This window comes from Gallus gallus, chromosome 6 (assembly GCF_016699485.2).
Source record: "Gallus gallus isolate bGalGal1 chromosome 6, bGalGal1.mat.broiler.GRCg7b, whole genome shotgun sequence".
Lineage (NCBI taxonomy): Eukaryota > Metazoa > Chordata > Aves > Galliformes > Phasianidae > Gallus > Gallus gallus.
The window spans coordinates 31810144-31826983 of NC_052537.1; the positions used below are offsets into that span (position 1 = coordinate 31810144).

Genomic DNA, 16840 nt, shown 5'->3' on the forward strand with positions numbered 1-16840 from the left:
TAAGCAAATGTGTCAAGATAAAAATCATTTTTGATCTGCACTACTCATAGACTTTGCTCCAAGTATTGGACACTGAAGATGGGAAGCAGATTACAAATGAGACTTCTGTGGACCGTGTCCATTGACCCTGATCAAATACTGCCTTTTGCTTGTGTTAAAAAAATAAAAAGAAAAAACAAACCACCCTGCTTACAGTGGTTTGCACACACACACCCCAACTTACACAACACGCTGAAGGCTTTGAAACCACTACGTTACACCGAGACTGGATCTGTTCTTATCTGGAGTTGCTTCTTGAAGGTGTTGACAGTCCAGTGGTGATAGGAAGAAAGATTTGCAGTTTCCCAGTAATTTAATTACCATCCCCAAAGCAGATTATCAGGAAGATTTTACTTCACAAAAACTATTTTCACAGTCTTGTCTCAGGCGCAAGAAACTGAAATTCTCAACAGATGTTTGAGAAGAGGACGTCAGTGGGTTAGAGTTGGAAAAATGGGAAGCAGAAGGATAACAGTATGTTGAGATACCGAGTAAATTATTTATAATACTTTTCATACTGTACTTATTCCATAGGCATAACTGCTAGTGAAAGTACCAATGAAGCAAAACCCTGAAGACCAGTTCTGCAAAGAGGTAGTGGACTAGCATGAAAGGCTGACCATGGCCACAAATATTTTAGCACCGCACTATCACGTGGCTGAATTTTGGACACCACTTTCAATGTATTGTCCAAGTCACAGACGAGTACTTTCCTGAAGAGTAATCTTGAATTCATTTCTACTTTCTTCAGTACAGCTCCATCAGTATTGGCAGCTCCGTTCCATATATATTTCATCTTTACAAAGTAGGAGCACATGGCCTGTACATCACCTCAAGAAAATGCAGTTTAGCATAGCCTCTATTTTCAGAGCTCATCACTATCCAAACCCACAATTACTGCCCTGCCTCACTTACTTCTGATTTATTTGCATGTAAATGACTGGTTACTACTTAATAATAAATACATTGGAACCTTAATGAGCCTCTTTCATTTATAAAATGATACCAGACAACAGAAATGAAAAATCTGTTCAGCATAAGGCTTGTGTAATCTAGGTAAAATTGATAGTTTGGAAAAGCAAGAACATTTGACAAAGGTATGACCTTTTTAGCCACGAATGTTGTATTAGCATTGCTATGCAGTTTTTTTCCCCCTAAAGTCACTGGTGTTTTCCAATACAAGCTAGGAACTGTATATGAAGAGGCTACCAGCATGGTTTATTAAATATAAAATCTGAGAGTTTGCTGGCACAACTCATCGTTTTCTCTTCATGAAAACACAGGAGTGTTTTTGGGTTAAATGAGGCTGAATCTCAGCACACCGGCCAGAAGTCAAGAGCTGGATCTATTTCAGCTGTTGGGCACCCATGATTTGCCACCCTAAGTAATAAGAAGGTGAGTTATTACAGTGCCTGTGGTTGCTTTACTCAGTTAACTGCTAAACACTTTTCTAGACTCATCTCTGAGGTATAATCTCTGAGGTATAAAGAGTTAACAACTTTGTTCAGCTCGCCTCTCCTCTCCTCATTCTCCAACTATTAACAAAAGTATTAGACGTCAGACAAGGGCATGGAAAACAATACTTCAAAACCATTTAAAAATGTTGAAGCACGGGACAACCCAGTAATGTAAAACAGGCACAATCCTCCGTAAATAATGAAGAATATTTCCTGATAGTTCAGAAAATTTCTACTATTTTTTTGTGAATATCTCAGGCTTTTTTCAGAAAAGCAAAATACCTGATGATAGTAAAGAGCTCTGCAGGGCAATGGGCACGAATACTCAGCAACCCTTCTCCCATTGCAGAGACTTGACAGGTCAGAGCATGCAGCACTTTCCTGAAGTAGCACTTTCATAACCTGCAACTAGCACATTTATTAGCTTTTTTTTGTTGTTGTTATGGGAGGGAAAAGAAGTTTGAAAATTGCCAAATACGATGAACAAACTGGTGTGAGGTAATGTTTCAGAAATCTTCGGCATTACGGATCATATTGAAAGATGACCATTTGCAGTGACTGTTTTATCACCACAGGGAACAACGCAGGCCACACCATTCCTCCCAGTTGTTTACTGGGTCTGGTTATCACCCTCAGTTTGTAAGTAGGAAGTCCTACTGCTGATAAATCATGACCTACTTAACTGACATAACTGAGAGCTGTGTTATAGAAAGCTATTCACAAGGAATAAAGCACATCATCGTTTCTATTGCTCATTTTGTAATTTGCTGTAACTTAATTAAACTCATATTGCTGACTATTGTGGAGAGGAAAGAAAAGGAGGAGGAAACTGATTCTGCTGTTGAGCAATAGCTTCCTTAAAGCTAGCAAATCTTGAAACCTCAAATGGCTATAAGCTCTCAGCAGGCCTAATATACTTCAACACGTAGCTATGTTTTAATTTCCTTTAACCACGGGATGTAAGTCACAGCTCCAGTAATGCCTGGAGTGAGATATTCTGTGCTGATAACGATGCGATGTTTTATACCCTGCAGTTTCCAAAAGCATGGTGTCCCACAGGAATTTCACAGAATTGAGAAGATGATGCCCCTTCATTTGCATGGGGTTAACATCGTCAGAGGCAGAGTAACTTAGTTGTCAATCCTGGGCTTAAATGAATACACTTCTTTTCCTTCTGCATAACAAAAATATCTTTAACACCACTAGCCTCCAAAACCGTTCCTCATTTCACCTCTCTTTTTTTTTCCTATTTCCTTTCACCAATCTAACAACATATCTGGTTGGTAAGGACACGACGTACCTTAAACACAGAGCTTTCCAATGGTTATAAATGTTTGTTTTCAAAGTGCATCCAACCATATTCCCAAGGCTATTTCCCACCACACCACATGGCTACCCGCCGTCATTCTCTATTTGTACAGTACACCCCATTTAAATTCTATTCAAACTTGTCAATCAGTATCTGTGTTTAGCAGTGTATCTGATCTGATTTTTTTGAAGTATTTTTGACCATTCGATGCAGATCAATAAGTAATTCTTTTACAGAATGTACAACTTATGTTACACATCATTCAAGATGCGTGAGGTGTTCCTACTGTTGTATTCTTCACAATCTCTGCTAGATTGAAAAGCTAAATTAGCAGTTTTTCTTTACACCTGATGCCTTTGCACTTCACTTTCCTGCACTGATTCTAATTTCGTCTCTTTATGCGCTCATCAGACTAGAATCTAAGGAAGGAATAGATATTCGTTTTTGTTCACAAAGTAGCATAGAAGATTACCTGAAAAACACCAAAATCTGTCAGTTCTGAACTACGTACCACCTGTAAAGCAATGGACTTGTGTTGCATGTGTTCAGAGATAAAACAATCTACTTGCTAATGCTTGCAGGAGGAGGTGTGGATTTTAGACTTTCTTCCCCATTAAAGGCAACATTTCTATAACGATACCAATATGCAGTAAATATGAGAGAGACAATTTACATCATTTATCATTAGTTGTGGCCTTACCTGCTTTTGCATCCTGGTTGAAACGAGAGTATTTGGAAAGCTCGAGCAGCGGGAGACATTGCTCAATAGGGGTCCAAACATACGTCTCCGGACACAACAAGTCAGAGGGTCTATACTGACCCTACATAGGAGGAAAGGAGAAAAAGAAGAGTCAGATCAGTTGCACAAGTACAGTCTGGCTACACGTTTCCAGACTTTCCTATGAGCAAGGGAGAGTTTTAATCTAACCTAAACAAACTGAGTAAGAAACAGCTTCACTGTAAACACAAGCTTACTCCTTTAGTAATTTCTGCATTAGCTCAGGAATACAGACTTAACCTTGGCACTTGAAAAAAAGTAAAATTAACACAGTATATTTTATGTTATCCAAGATGAACTTGAGAAATTTTGGCTCTCCTTACTGAAAGTCTGTGTTTAAGTTATCCTCTAGTGATCTGTTGAGCTGGTGCTGACACTAAAAAACTCAGCACCTCAGAAAGCAGCTTGTCTCAAATGTTCCTCATTCACGCAAAGTAACAGTGTCAAAAAATACTTCAATAGAAAAAGAACGCTTCACAGTAAGTAGGATTTTATTTTTACTGCAGTAGTGATAGAGCATTTGGTTCGTTGCCCATTAAATGGCAATACTGTCTTTTCAATGCATGAAATTTTTCCTGCAATAGGTTACAGGTAACCATTATGAAATTCTACTATTTTACTCGATTTAAAAGATATTCTTTGCAGACATTCCCAAAACTTAAAAGTGATATTTATTTTCCCTTCTGCTACACAGAAAATCACCACCTCAGCAATAATAACCTAATCAAATCTTTTTTTAATTATTTCGAATAAGATTATTCATTGGCCTATAAATTAAAACAAAGATCTACCTTTGAGCCATTATTCATTTAATCCATTTACTCTCAGTCCCCATGGCCATATGGTGACAATATTTAATTTTCAAACTGGAAATCCACTACATTTATCAGCTTGGAAAAACAGATATACAGTAAATAGATTGCAAACATCTAAGGATTTCATCATACTGCCCTTAATGCAATTAAGAGCTCTTTATTTGAATTAAATAGGTAACGATGATGATGGTTTTGGAAAGAACAATTCATATTTTTGCCAAGTACTAAAGACTAATAGTTGATTTTGAACTAGTTGAATGAACATAATCCTATAAGAAGTCACATTCACAAGCTCTGCTGTTCCTTTGTAGATGCACCCCCCAGTGCAACAACACGTGGCTTTGGAGGCCGTTTTCTGGTTGTTTACAGAGATATCAGCTTCTTTTAATTCTCTTTCTGTTCAACTCTCAGCAATATTTAGAGTAAAAGATGAACTTTTTCATTACGTATGCCCTATCAAGTTTAAACTGTTGAGTCAGAAATACAAATGTTCTGTCTGATGGAAGTCACAACTGTCCACATGAATAAAAAAATAACTTTGTTCCCATTTCTATCTAAAGTGAAAATAACATTCCTTCAGTTCCACAGAGGAGCCTAAACTTCATGGCATTAGAAAATTCTCTAAACCCAGAGAATGGAACTAGCACTGAACTGTTAAACTATCTAAAAATTGAAAAGGATGGGAATGCAATGCCTAAAGAACATGTTTGGTCACTGTTATTCAGATGAAACTAATTAAGGATTAGGGGAAAAGTATGCCTTTTCATTAACAGGCAAAAAATTAAGCATAGTTACTTGGGGATTTGAAGACATTTTCTCAGCTGGCCAGAGGCAGAAATAGCCAAGTAAGCATCTCTCATCAAAGCACAAGCACAGGGTGGTGGGGATGCCTCTCCCACGAGCATGGATAGGCTCCTACATACGTAGACTGCTGACTTATTGTCCTTCTACACGATCTTGCCACTAGATAGTAAATTACAAGGGCTGATCCAAAAGTAATGCCTCCCATTTTATTACCTTGGCCCACAGTGTCAGAGGCAGATGGTGGTGGTATGGCAGTGGTTTACAGACGGCACCAGAGGGGCAGTCTGACACAATGGCATCTGACGTGGAAGCGTGTAAGGAGCAAAGGTGTGGATCTGAATTCCTAAACGTGGAAGAAAGGCACCCACTGACATTCATCAACACTTGCCAAACGTGTATAGAGACCAACCAGCAGATGTGAGCACAGTGACGAGTGAGTGGTACACTTCAGCAGTGCCAAATGGTTCCAACTCCCAAACCATCACTGTAAATTCCGTATTTATTTGGGGGGTCATAATACCTAACTTAGGAGGCAAAAATGAATAAATAGTTCTGAGGTTTCCTCTTCTTTCAAATTTAGAATCGTGTCTATAAGTTTCGCTGAAGATGAGTGAAACGGAAGCGATGACACAGAGAGGTCTCACCAACCAGAGACATAAAACAGAGTTAGAGCTAAAAGTTAAACAAACTATTGATGTTCTTCAGTATCCTTGCTTGCTTTTTAAAACTATTTCCAAACATGATAGAGGTAAGATTTTCTCCCTCAAAGGTATTTTATTTCCCCTACCAGTTAAACCCACATCCCATGAATCACTCAGCAGAGGAAGTGGGAACCCAGGGACACACAAGGGTGAGTTTCCCAGTCAAATGTTGGCACTCTTTTTATATTAACATAATTAAAAAGGCAATCCACAGGAACTGCTAAATCAAATGGAGTGACTTCTAAGCACTCCTACTCTTTTTTTTTTTTTCCCATTCTTCAAGTGATTACAACCAATTTATTTTCTTCTTAAAAATGTTAAATACTCAGTATGAAATTATAATAGACCAATCTTTTTTTTTCCCCTCTTTTCTCTTATTTCTGGACTGTGAGAAATTTCCACCTGAGAACCCAGCCAGATTAGATGTCATGTACAGGAGGACCTGTATTCAAGAAAAAGGCACATGTTCAAAATCATTATTGACTCAAATATTAACACTGTCTAAAAAAGCCCTGTCTGTAAGAGTACTATTCATATTCCTTCTTACTCTTAATACCACCAGTTTGCAGCATACACCCAATATATATCAATAAGCGAAAGGGGATCTCCTACTGCAGAGCTGCTTATCACAGTAGGACTTTGTAAAGATTTTCAGAATTTGCTCTTCAAATATTTCTCTTTGGCTTCAGATTGAATTAACATACATTTCACAAGTCAGTCTACAGTAAAAAACAACAACTGAAAGCATTTATTTTTTCTCACAGTATACGAGTCCCTATAGCACTGTTTGTACTGCCCGAACCATCCTGGGAATATTCAACTACAAGGTTTTCAACAAAAACGACCACCTTGCAGACCATCCCATAGTACTTCTCTTCTGGTTCAGCTTCATAAACCCAGTAACCCCCTGCTGATACAATGCACTCTGTCAAGATACAACTGCACTTACGTCCAACAGGTTGCTATACAGACGCTTCCATAACCAGCTAACTTTGAAAACAATGCATTTTGACAGTCTTTTCACAACCCTGAACAACTGCTTTTAATTACTGCAGCCTTTGAGCAGTAGTTTCCCTCGATGACCATTACTACCTCTGTGATATATACATGCATGTGCAGTCATTGTGTTATTGAAGTGCTGCCCATGATTTTACAGACACACAACTCTGAAAGGACATGATTTTTTTTTTTTTTAACTTGTTGTTCCAACATAGGCTGCTCCATACATTTAATCCTTCTCAGCAGTCTGATCTCTCTAATTTTGCTTTATCTCCTTCGAAATATAAGGAAAGGGGCACAGGGGGGACGGACACACAGATACAAGCATCTGTCAAATAACTTGATTAAAAAGCAGTACTGAAAAGTAGTATAGCTAAGGAAATCCTGAGTATGCGGTTCCTTCTACCAAGTCAACTCACTGCAATATAAACATAACCATCTATTTAATAAAAATAGCTACAAGACTTCACTTTCAGAGAAGTCTGGGGCACCTTCCCTCATATAAACAAAAAAAAAACCTCTTAAGGTGCTTTTCCCCTCATACTACTAGATATGCTGCATTTTAATTGCAAGCTTCTGGAAACACATTTTACAGTGAAGCTGCCTAAATTAATACTTCACACCGTGATATTTTTTGTTTTACTGTTTCCAAATCAAAATCAACCAGAACTTCTCTGAACTTTTGTCCCACAGGAAGGGCAAAGGTTTTAATGAGACTTAAGTCTGGAGATTACTTCTTGAATATTTTGTAAAATCTGAGGGATTTGGTAAGCATTTGAGATGGAAAACATCAGCAGAGTTTGTTTTTGTAGTCTAAGTAGAACTTAAAATGTAAAACTACCAAGAAAGAGAATAGTCTGGAAAACAAAAAAGGTCGAGCACCAGTAGCACTGAAAAAACAAAGAGGGAAGGTTAAACACACATTTAATTCTTTTATCAAGAGCAGTTTACATCTGTATCCTATTTCTTCACAATAAACCCATTGATCTTTTATTAAAAGCGAATTAAGACTGCCTTCATCTCAATTTCCACCCAGCTGCTTAAACCAAAGCTCTCAGGCTACGTAAACAAAATAATTCCAAATCATCAACAGCAACCAGTTTGAGCTAAGCAGCACAACACGAGACAGAGTGCATCAGGTTTATTAAATTCAGTCCTTCCACTGAAAGACAACCCCACCGGAATCCCAGCAGCTCAGTTCTCCAGCAGACCCTTGCTCCCTGACTTCATTCCACAAACAGAAAAGGTCCCTGCTGACCCCAGAAGAGTAACCCCAACGCCCTGCTTTCACAGCCAGCAGGACTGAGCTGGACATCTGAATCCATTTGTGCTTCCAGCCCTTCGTGTCACTCCTGTGTGCCCCGTGTGTCTAAGGGGAGGAGGAAAGGAGGAAACAAAAGCAACCCGCACAGTTCTCTCCCACCTCACAGTTGCCATATTTTTGTTCTTTTTGAACAAACAAACAAGCCCTCAAAAGATTAATAAACACAGAAAGAACAACAAAACTTTCTCAACTAAAGATGGTGGGATGCTTCAGATTTATCATCAAAAGTATTCCACTTACAAGGAAGTGCATCTCAGAAAGGAGTTGAATCATGGATTCAATGGATTGATTGCAGATAATTTGATGAATAAACAACAATTTGGATTTAACCACAGAATCCACAGTTGCCCCGTGTGCAAATGCTTGCCTGACACTCTAGTAACAAAGACATGAGTGATTTTGTCTAAACTTGGCATTCATAATGCAATCAGAGCTTTTAGGGCCCAACTGTATACTCTTGGAAGCTCAGCTACCTTCCGTTATCAAAGAACAACATGCTGTAATCCCCAAACAATATTCATAGTATCTAAAATTGACCTTGCAGCCCATAAATCTCACACCACTTTTGAGAAATGGACAGCATGTAAGGGAATTATTCACAGAATCACCAAGGTTGGAAAAGACCTCCAAGATCACCCAGTCCAACTGTCCACCCTACCACCAATATCTCCCCACTAAACCATGTCCCTCTGTACAACATCTAAACGCTTCTTGAAGACCTCCAGGGTCGGTGACTCCGCCACCTCCCTGGGAAACCCGTTCCAGAGCCTGACCACTGTTTTGCAGAAGAAATTTATCCTAAGATCCAGCCTGAATATCCCCAGTGTGTTCTCCTTCCTTTCCTAAAAGATCATAAAAGGTATGATGTAAAAGATCATACCTTTAGTTCTATTCTTTGCAATGCATCTCACGCAGAAATTCAGAGGAGTTGCTCACCTACCCCGTTTACATTTTATCTACATGAAAACAAACATTTCATAGAATCTTTGTCTTTGGCATACAAAAATATGAGCTGCTGATAAGGGATGCTGCCCACTGTAAACTCCTGACAAGTTCTACAGACTGACACCACTATCAAAATGTTGCACATCTTCAAACACTGCCATTTAATCTCTCCTGCTTACTAACGCTTTAAGCAATGTCAGTGATACTGAGCTGGCAGAATAGTGACATCAACATAAGACTGAAATGTCAAAGCTGAAGCTGGAAGCTGAAAGCCAGTACCCATCCTATATTACACCATAGAGAAGCTACTCAAGAATCCTAGAAAAAGCAGCACGGTTAAAGAGAAAATTTATGGGAAACCAATGGAAAAAAAAAGAAGTTAAGCTCATACGTGGTCAGAACACAAATCATCTGATTACCGAAATGGAGCTGGTTTACTTTAATTCTGCTGCAGAAATTCTTAAGGAGACCCAAGCAATAAACTTGGAACAAGAGATTAGGAAAAGCTATGACAAAAGATAAAACCCAAGTCAGGGCCTCAGGAGGAATGCTCCATTAGAAACACACCAGCTATGCTGACTTCAGTCTATCTTAAAAGGAGTTTATTTTGGCAGCTGTGAGAAGTGGCAAAAAAGAAAAAAAAGGTGAGCATTTCAATCATGGGGATCCCATACCATTCCCTTTAAGAGCTGCCACGAGCTCACATTACTTCTTGTAATTATTAAGTACTTTATTTTGTACATTTTCTTATATTCACCATAAAGTCAAATAATTAAAAGAAGGACATACACATCCTAGTGTGTGTTGCATTAACACCAGTACAACACAAGTAGGTGTGAAGGCATTCTGCACAACTTTTATTTTTATTCATATATTTTTAAACCACTGAATGGAATTACAACGTGCCAAGAAGTAAAACTATGCAAATCAACTTTTGAATCTTTTGCGATGCTTGCAAAAGCAGAGACTAAGCCCCGTATCCTTACCCTCACAATTCACTTCAACTCCATTCTCTTTCTTTTTCCTCCTTTTAAGCCAGTAAGACCCTTAACAACTCTGAAGGACTACACAAGAGAAAAGCATGTGTATTCTCCAACAAGACCAGCATTCACTTTTCAGCGCACACATTGCTCTCCAGCTTACGCAGCTGCAGCCCCTCTGCCTGCAAATACACCTTCCTGCTGCTAGGTGCAGAGTCCCCCAGTACCTCCTGCCCAAGGATTTCTCCAAATCTAACCCTTCGGAGCATGCTTTGCCCTTATGTCTGGCCTCAAACCCAACTCCTCATTATAGCTGCTGGTTCTGTGGTTACTTCCAAGCCCTCTGCTGTTTTCCCTGGCATTCGCTCATGCTCAGCAGCTCCAAGCCTTCCCCAACTTTCCCAACATCCCTCAAGCTGCTCTCCTCAGACAGCTTTCTCTTCTTTCAGCTCCAGACCCAACCCTCCAAGCCCAACCACCCACCCCAAAGCCCCTCAGTGTCCCATAAGATCCACTCTGCATTACCTCCTACACCCATCACAGCCTCACCTCTGCTTTTTATCGCTGGCCAAACTCACATCATCAATAGGAATAATGCCTCTGTACAAGACTTTCCCAAAGCCCTGTTTCTGCCTTTAATGGGGTTTCCAAAACCTCAGCCAGTAATGCACAGAACTTGCCAAAATTCTCTCCAGGCTCCAAGGGCAAGAAAACAAGGCGTGCCCAAGAAAGTCCGTGCCTGCTGGTCGCCATGCACTGAGTCATTCCATATTTCACCTCCATGCCCAGCTACTGACTCACTCTGTGCATTATTTGAAGACATAATAAATTAGAGGACTAGTTGACAGCTCTTCAAAATTGTGGCTTGCCGATGTTCAACGAGTTGAAATACACTCCCAGTTAAGAATTCAGATGAGGGAAGCTTGCTTTAGATTAAGCTATGCGATGCACACAAAGCATGATTTTAAAAACCATTTACAGTGCTCGTGCAACGATATCACATTGAAAAACTATGAGACTTTAAAAACTAGTACTCCAGCTTCAATTTCTACTTGCTTGCATGCATTTAAGAACAAGAAATTATCCTCTGAATCAATATGCCGGAACTGGAAAGGATTTTTAACTTTGGAGCTTTCTATTTATGTTTGGTACACTTGTCAAGTTTTTGAAACATCACCAGTAGAAAGAATAACCCAATAAGAGACAAATACTTAACCTTCAACTACTCAACACTGAAACACGTACAATAGCTAGGGCAGCTGCTTTCCCAAGTATTCAAACAATCTACATTTCAATACTTTGAAATCTCAAAGGTGTACATACATCACACATTTTTGCTATACTGATCAAGATTATCCAAAAAACAAGTTGTGTCAAAACCCGATACATTTGGTTTAGCATTCTATATCATTGCAAGGACATTTTGATGGCCTTATATGTGCTTCTGCCTCAACATTTTGGTAGCACTTCACACAGCTGCCACGGCAGATGAGTTTTAGTTTTGATAAAATTGAGGTGCAAGTCATTATATTTGGAAATGAAGCATTTTAATCTACACTCTACCACAGATGTTTAGTCAAACTGACCACAGGAAAACAAACGTGCATCACAAATAAAACCTACAGAGCTCTGAGCAAACGGGAAGACAATATAGCACAGCAAAGTTAATTAGTAAAAAATAACTTTCTGTGGGATATTGTCTAAATAACATTGTGAAAATCAAATTAATGCATTCATACTGCACACAAAAATGTCAATTACACTAAAACTCAAAAGAAAAAGAATTGTGACCAGTGTTTAAGTGCCCACAACTCTTTATCAGGAATGACAAAGGTACACACCACTGTCAGACACTGTCACACTGCCTCTCCATCCACAAACAAAAAATGAGGTTTGCTTTGCCAGAGTATTCCAACCATGTATTAGAACTTAACAGTAAATAACACTACAGAAAAAAAAAAGTATCTGTACAAAAAGTCAGACCATCAAAGAAGTACTCTTTTAAAGAACTTTCTTCTGTTGCCCATAAAAACGTTTATTTTCACTAAGTTTTCATTCCTGAGATAGGCATTCTAACTTTAGGTCAACTGAGCTCGTCAAGTGTTTGTTAAGCAAGGCTGCTTTGTTTGCTGAGAGGGGAGCATCCATGCACAAAGTTCTCTGTGCTCCCCAGGAGCACCTTTAGTGCCTCACCTTGCACCCATCTCAACACCTGTAAGCCAACATCTGAACTGAACCATCCTTGATAACAATGGAGCAGTCTCAACAAGACACAAATCTGCACCGCCAAAAAGTACATTTTGTCACCATAGAGATGTTTGTGGTCCCCACAAATGAAAAGGTACAAAGCAGCTAGGCACCACGCCCCCCTACAGAACACAAACATACCTGATCTGATATCAGGCAAACCAAAAAATCCAGCTCTGCAGAAAGCCAAATCCATGCTGACGTGACTGTCTATACAAGCTTCTGTTCGTCTGCTCAACCTTCAGACTCAAAACTGAAGAACAGGTGAGAGCTCCATTCTTTGCCAGAAGAAACGCTATACTAAGACTCGTCGTATCCTCAGTGCTCTTGAGCCTCTCCAGAACTGGGCAAATCATAATAAATGGGAAGGAATCCAAATACAGGAACACTGAACAAGCGTAGGGATAACACAGAAAATATGTCCAGATCAACTGATGCATTGAATTTTTGTCAAGTTATTCACAGGGAATGGTAACTGCAAACATACTCTACAATAACAGAATTCTTCCAACATGCACTTTTTCCACGTTGACTTGCTTTCAAATCCCTCCTTGTGTTAACAAATTATTTCTCCCTTATTAGAAACAAAATATTAACCTTCAAGTAGTGGATTTCTTGTCAAGTCCATTTTTATGAAGTATTCAACACTGAACACAATGAAATTACACAGCACCAAACTTGGTAGCAGTCATTGTGCCCACAGATTTTGTATCTACTAGCTATGTAAATGCATGCATGTGCACTTCTAGCTCTGTAAAACTGCCCCAGTTCAACATTATTCTCATAGCTGGTTAGAACAGATTTGCTATTATGCTTTCATGGCAATAATTCAGGTTAAAAAGTACAGATGTGTCCACTTGCATGTTAAGGAAAACACACTGCTTAACATTAATGTATCCCCAAAGTATCTGAGTTGAAATACCATCGCTTCAGTTTTCTTTCATAGCCAGATGTTTTCTTCTAGTAAGGCAATTATAAAGGATTCAGTTTCCAAACAAGTTTGAAGGCTGGAATCAGTAACTATACCATACACCACGTATGTCCTGATTGTACCAAAATCTGGTAATTCAAGGGCATACTAAAGGTAAGCCTAAACACTGGATTAGGGACATATTAAAAATAAAACTGCATTTAGAGAATGTCAAGTGCTTGACCTTAGCAGTTTGTCATTCCCACTTTTCAAAGTGAAAATAATAAAGCCTCATAAGAAGGTGGGGTTGTCAATACCTGGGGACTACCAATTCAGCCATCAGTGTGAGGGAAACAACATTTAACACACAGAATGCCTTTACCATCACTCAGTGATTGAGAACAGTTTTGTGATGACGAATTCATTAAACCACCAAACAGTGAACCAGATAAAATTCTGTGAAGGAAAGCAATTAATCTTCCAAACTAAGGCATCAGTCTGGGCTTCCAAAACAAGCTTTAACAAAACCAAATAATTCATGAGATACATGCAGCATTTTTACTCAGCATCCTTCACTGCCACTGGGAGACATGACCTGAGGATGCAAAGAACAAAGTCCACCCAAATGGACTATAGCACGAAACTGGCTGCCAGTCCCTCTGCTCCACCCCGAATGGAAGATAATTAAGAAGGATTAATAGCAAGCCACACAACGCCAACCAGTAAAGAATAAAATGAAAAGAACGTAAAAAAAAAAAAGCATTCACAAATGATGAATAAACTTTACTGAACACATTAGCACTAAGTAGCCCTGCAGAACACTAGCCTCAGTATCTTAAATAAAATCAATAGATTAGTGGAACAAAAAGCTCATCTTGTCTTCTGTCCATTCATGGAACAATAGTGCATTTGTGCTGGTATCAAACAAAGCATTTGGTTCCTGTGTACTTTTGCTCCATGAACCCATTCTTCTTCAATTAGTTAACAGTGGGATCGTTTTCATGCCCTTTCTTCTGTGTCATTCTAGCTCAGTTTTACTTGCGAAAACATTTTCAAATTACCATTTTCATTCAGAGTGAGAATGGGAAGGGAAGCAAACAGCTAACATGCTATTAAAAAAAGATGATCTGGTCCTTTGAAAGCCTTCTAGTCAGAATCTCACAGTCATCCTATACATATAACGTTGCAAATAACTGCTATTTACATCTCCCAAGTACCGAAACAATTTCATTCCTTTTAGGACAGTTCAGTTCCTCAGCTGAAACCAACTAAACAAAGTTTTCATCCCATGGTTAACTCTCTCACATGATACTTTGAAACCTCCTGGCACTATCAGGAAAATGCAGGAGGTTTTGGTTTGGTTGCTGTCTTACACTCAGAAGACAACAGCTCATGAGGCCTCCCCCAGTAGGGTAACCTTGAAAGCCTTTGGGAATTGATTCTATCCAATTAAGGAAAACCTTTAAAGGAGCAGCAACAAATATATTTAACTTCTCCATTGGCTGTTCTGCTAGTGGGCCCCACCTGGACTCAATTAAAGAGAATGAAGATTTATTTTTAAGCAACATGTATCTGAAAAATGTTGGTGGCTATCAGGATAGCATGAAGTAAGCTCCTCCTCCTCTACTGCTCATACCTGTGTTGTGAAAAAAACCCAACACAAAACAATTAAGGACTGTCATCTGCAATCCAGTATTAAAGCTATTTGCTCTGGAGTTTATTCTTAATTTGTTCCTTTCTTTGAACAACCACTTCCAGCACTTAGTATAATAAGGATGATAAAACTCATCCTAAAAATTCCCATAGATCCTGTAGGGAACAACTATAAAACCCCTCAATGCTTTGTTACTTTGTTTAATGCAATATTCTCTCCTAAACGAAGAAAACAGGATCTTGTAACAGATACTGAGTTAAAACAGAATGGACAGAAGTGAGATTCAAGGTCATATACAATGTGCTCTCACATTCAGCCACAACTTTAGCACCAAAAAAACCTCAGCCAAGTCCCAATTCAGCCCATTCTGAAAACTTTGTACTCATTCCCATTTTTTCCTCCTTGTCTCCAGAGTCTATGCATCTTCTTATATAACAAGGATTGTTAAGCTCATTGTGAATAATGTATGCCCTCAGCATTTGAAGGCCTAATTTTAGACATTGTTCTGTAGGAAAGAAATGGATCTGCTGAAGAAAATCCAGTGGACATCATAAGGAATGACAAGAGGATTAAAAAAACGTGACTTGGAGAAAACATTAAAAGTAACTGAGGGGTTTATTTTGGTGAGTGGGTGGGTGGTTGGAAATCATATTGTTTAGGAAGTTCATGTCAGACAATTCAATGAAAGACAACGCACAAAAATATATAAGGATATAACTGCCAACATATAAAGACATGTCAAAGGAAACCTTTGGCAGATACATGCCCCAGTGAATCTTAAAAGTTAACACAAGTGTAACTGGACCTGCCTTGGAGCAAGGATACAGACTACAAAATCCCTTATGGACCCTGACAAGTCTATTTTTCTATTTCTTCCAGGTTCCAAATCATTCCCCTCTACAGCAATCTGGGACTCCAATTCCTACCCAAGCAACACTGATGTATGAGCAATCACTGTCATAAAATATAGGAAGCTTTTTACAAACTGGACTGTTGGAGGCACTGTGGGTAATATGAGGATCGAGGACAAATAATAGAACCTCATTAATATACTCCTACTCAGTACAGTGAGCAGCTAAACAAACTCAAAGAAAATAATCATTCAAAATAAAGAATAGTCGTCTAGATTAAATGTAACACTTCAGAGAAACATACTGAGATAATTCTGTAAAATGTAGACTCTTAGTAAAACCAGACCTCATTAGAGTATCTACCATTAAATCTTTCCTGTAAAATTGGAAAAAAAAATCTGTGTGGATTAAGTGACCTGTCAGCCAGCTCCTACTGTAAGGGCTGCAAGGTGAAATACGGCAGAGCCAGGAGGAGCAGGAGTTCCTGGCTTCCAGACCAAATAAATCCTACTTGATAATACTGCCTAATTAAAGCAAATTTCATCAGCGAAAAGCAAAAGTCAGACAGAAGACAGTAAGAACAACCAAATTTGGTGAGCGTTCCAATATTGCAGGTGTCACCAGGTTCAGCAGACCTGGTGCAGAGATAACGCTGATCTATGTTTCAGTGGCTTCAGTGATAGATTTAAAGGGCTGTTTGTTCTCCAGGACACAACATCTTTGATATTTTGCCCAGAGCTTGAAAACCTGCATGCTCTGAGCAGCATCACACAGCGACGTGGCTGCGTGGGAAATGAAGGCACTGCACTCACTGAGCCCTTTGCATCAGGGCATTGTAAGGTGGCTGCCTCAGCATATGCTAAAATCACTCATCTTTGGGAACAGCCAAAGAGAGACAGACCAACCAAATTCAGGATGCTAACCAGCATCTCAAGAGCATCCAAGAATAATTAAGTCAACAAAATACGCAGCAAAGCCAACAAAGCAGCACTTCATTAACTCACTTGTTGTTAGAGACTTGGAAAAA

General features: G+C 39.1%; 1 protein-coding gene across 11 annotated transcripts in view; it reads right to left on the reverse strand.

Annotated features, from left to right (window-relative positions):
- The window catches only part of ATE1 (arginyltransferase 1), a 71469-nt gene that overhangs the window by 12402 nt on the left and 42227 nt on the right, over positions 1–16840 (reverse strand). For all 11 annotated transcript variants that reach the window (XM_046942959.1, XM_046942961.1, XM_046942958.1 and 8 more), the window contains one exon: positions 3506–3626. In XM_046942959.1, the coding sequence (XP_046798915.1) occupies positions 3506–3626 (121 nt within the window). The remainder of the gene's footprint in view (positions 1–3505; positions 3627–16840) is intronic.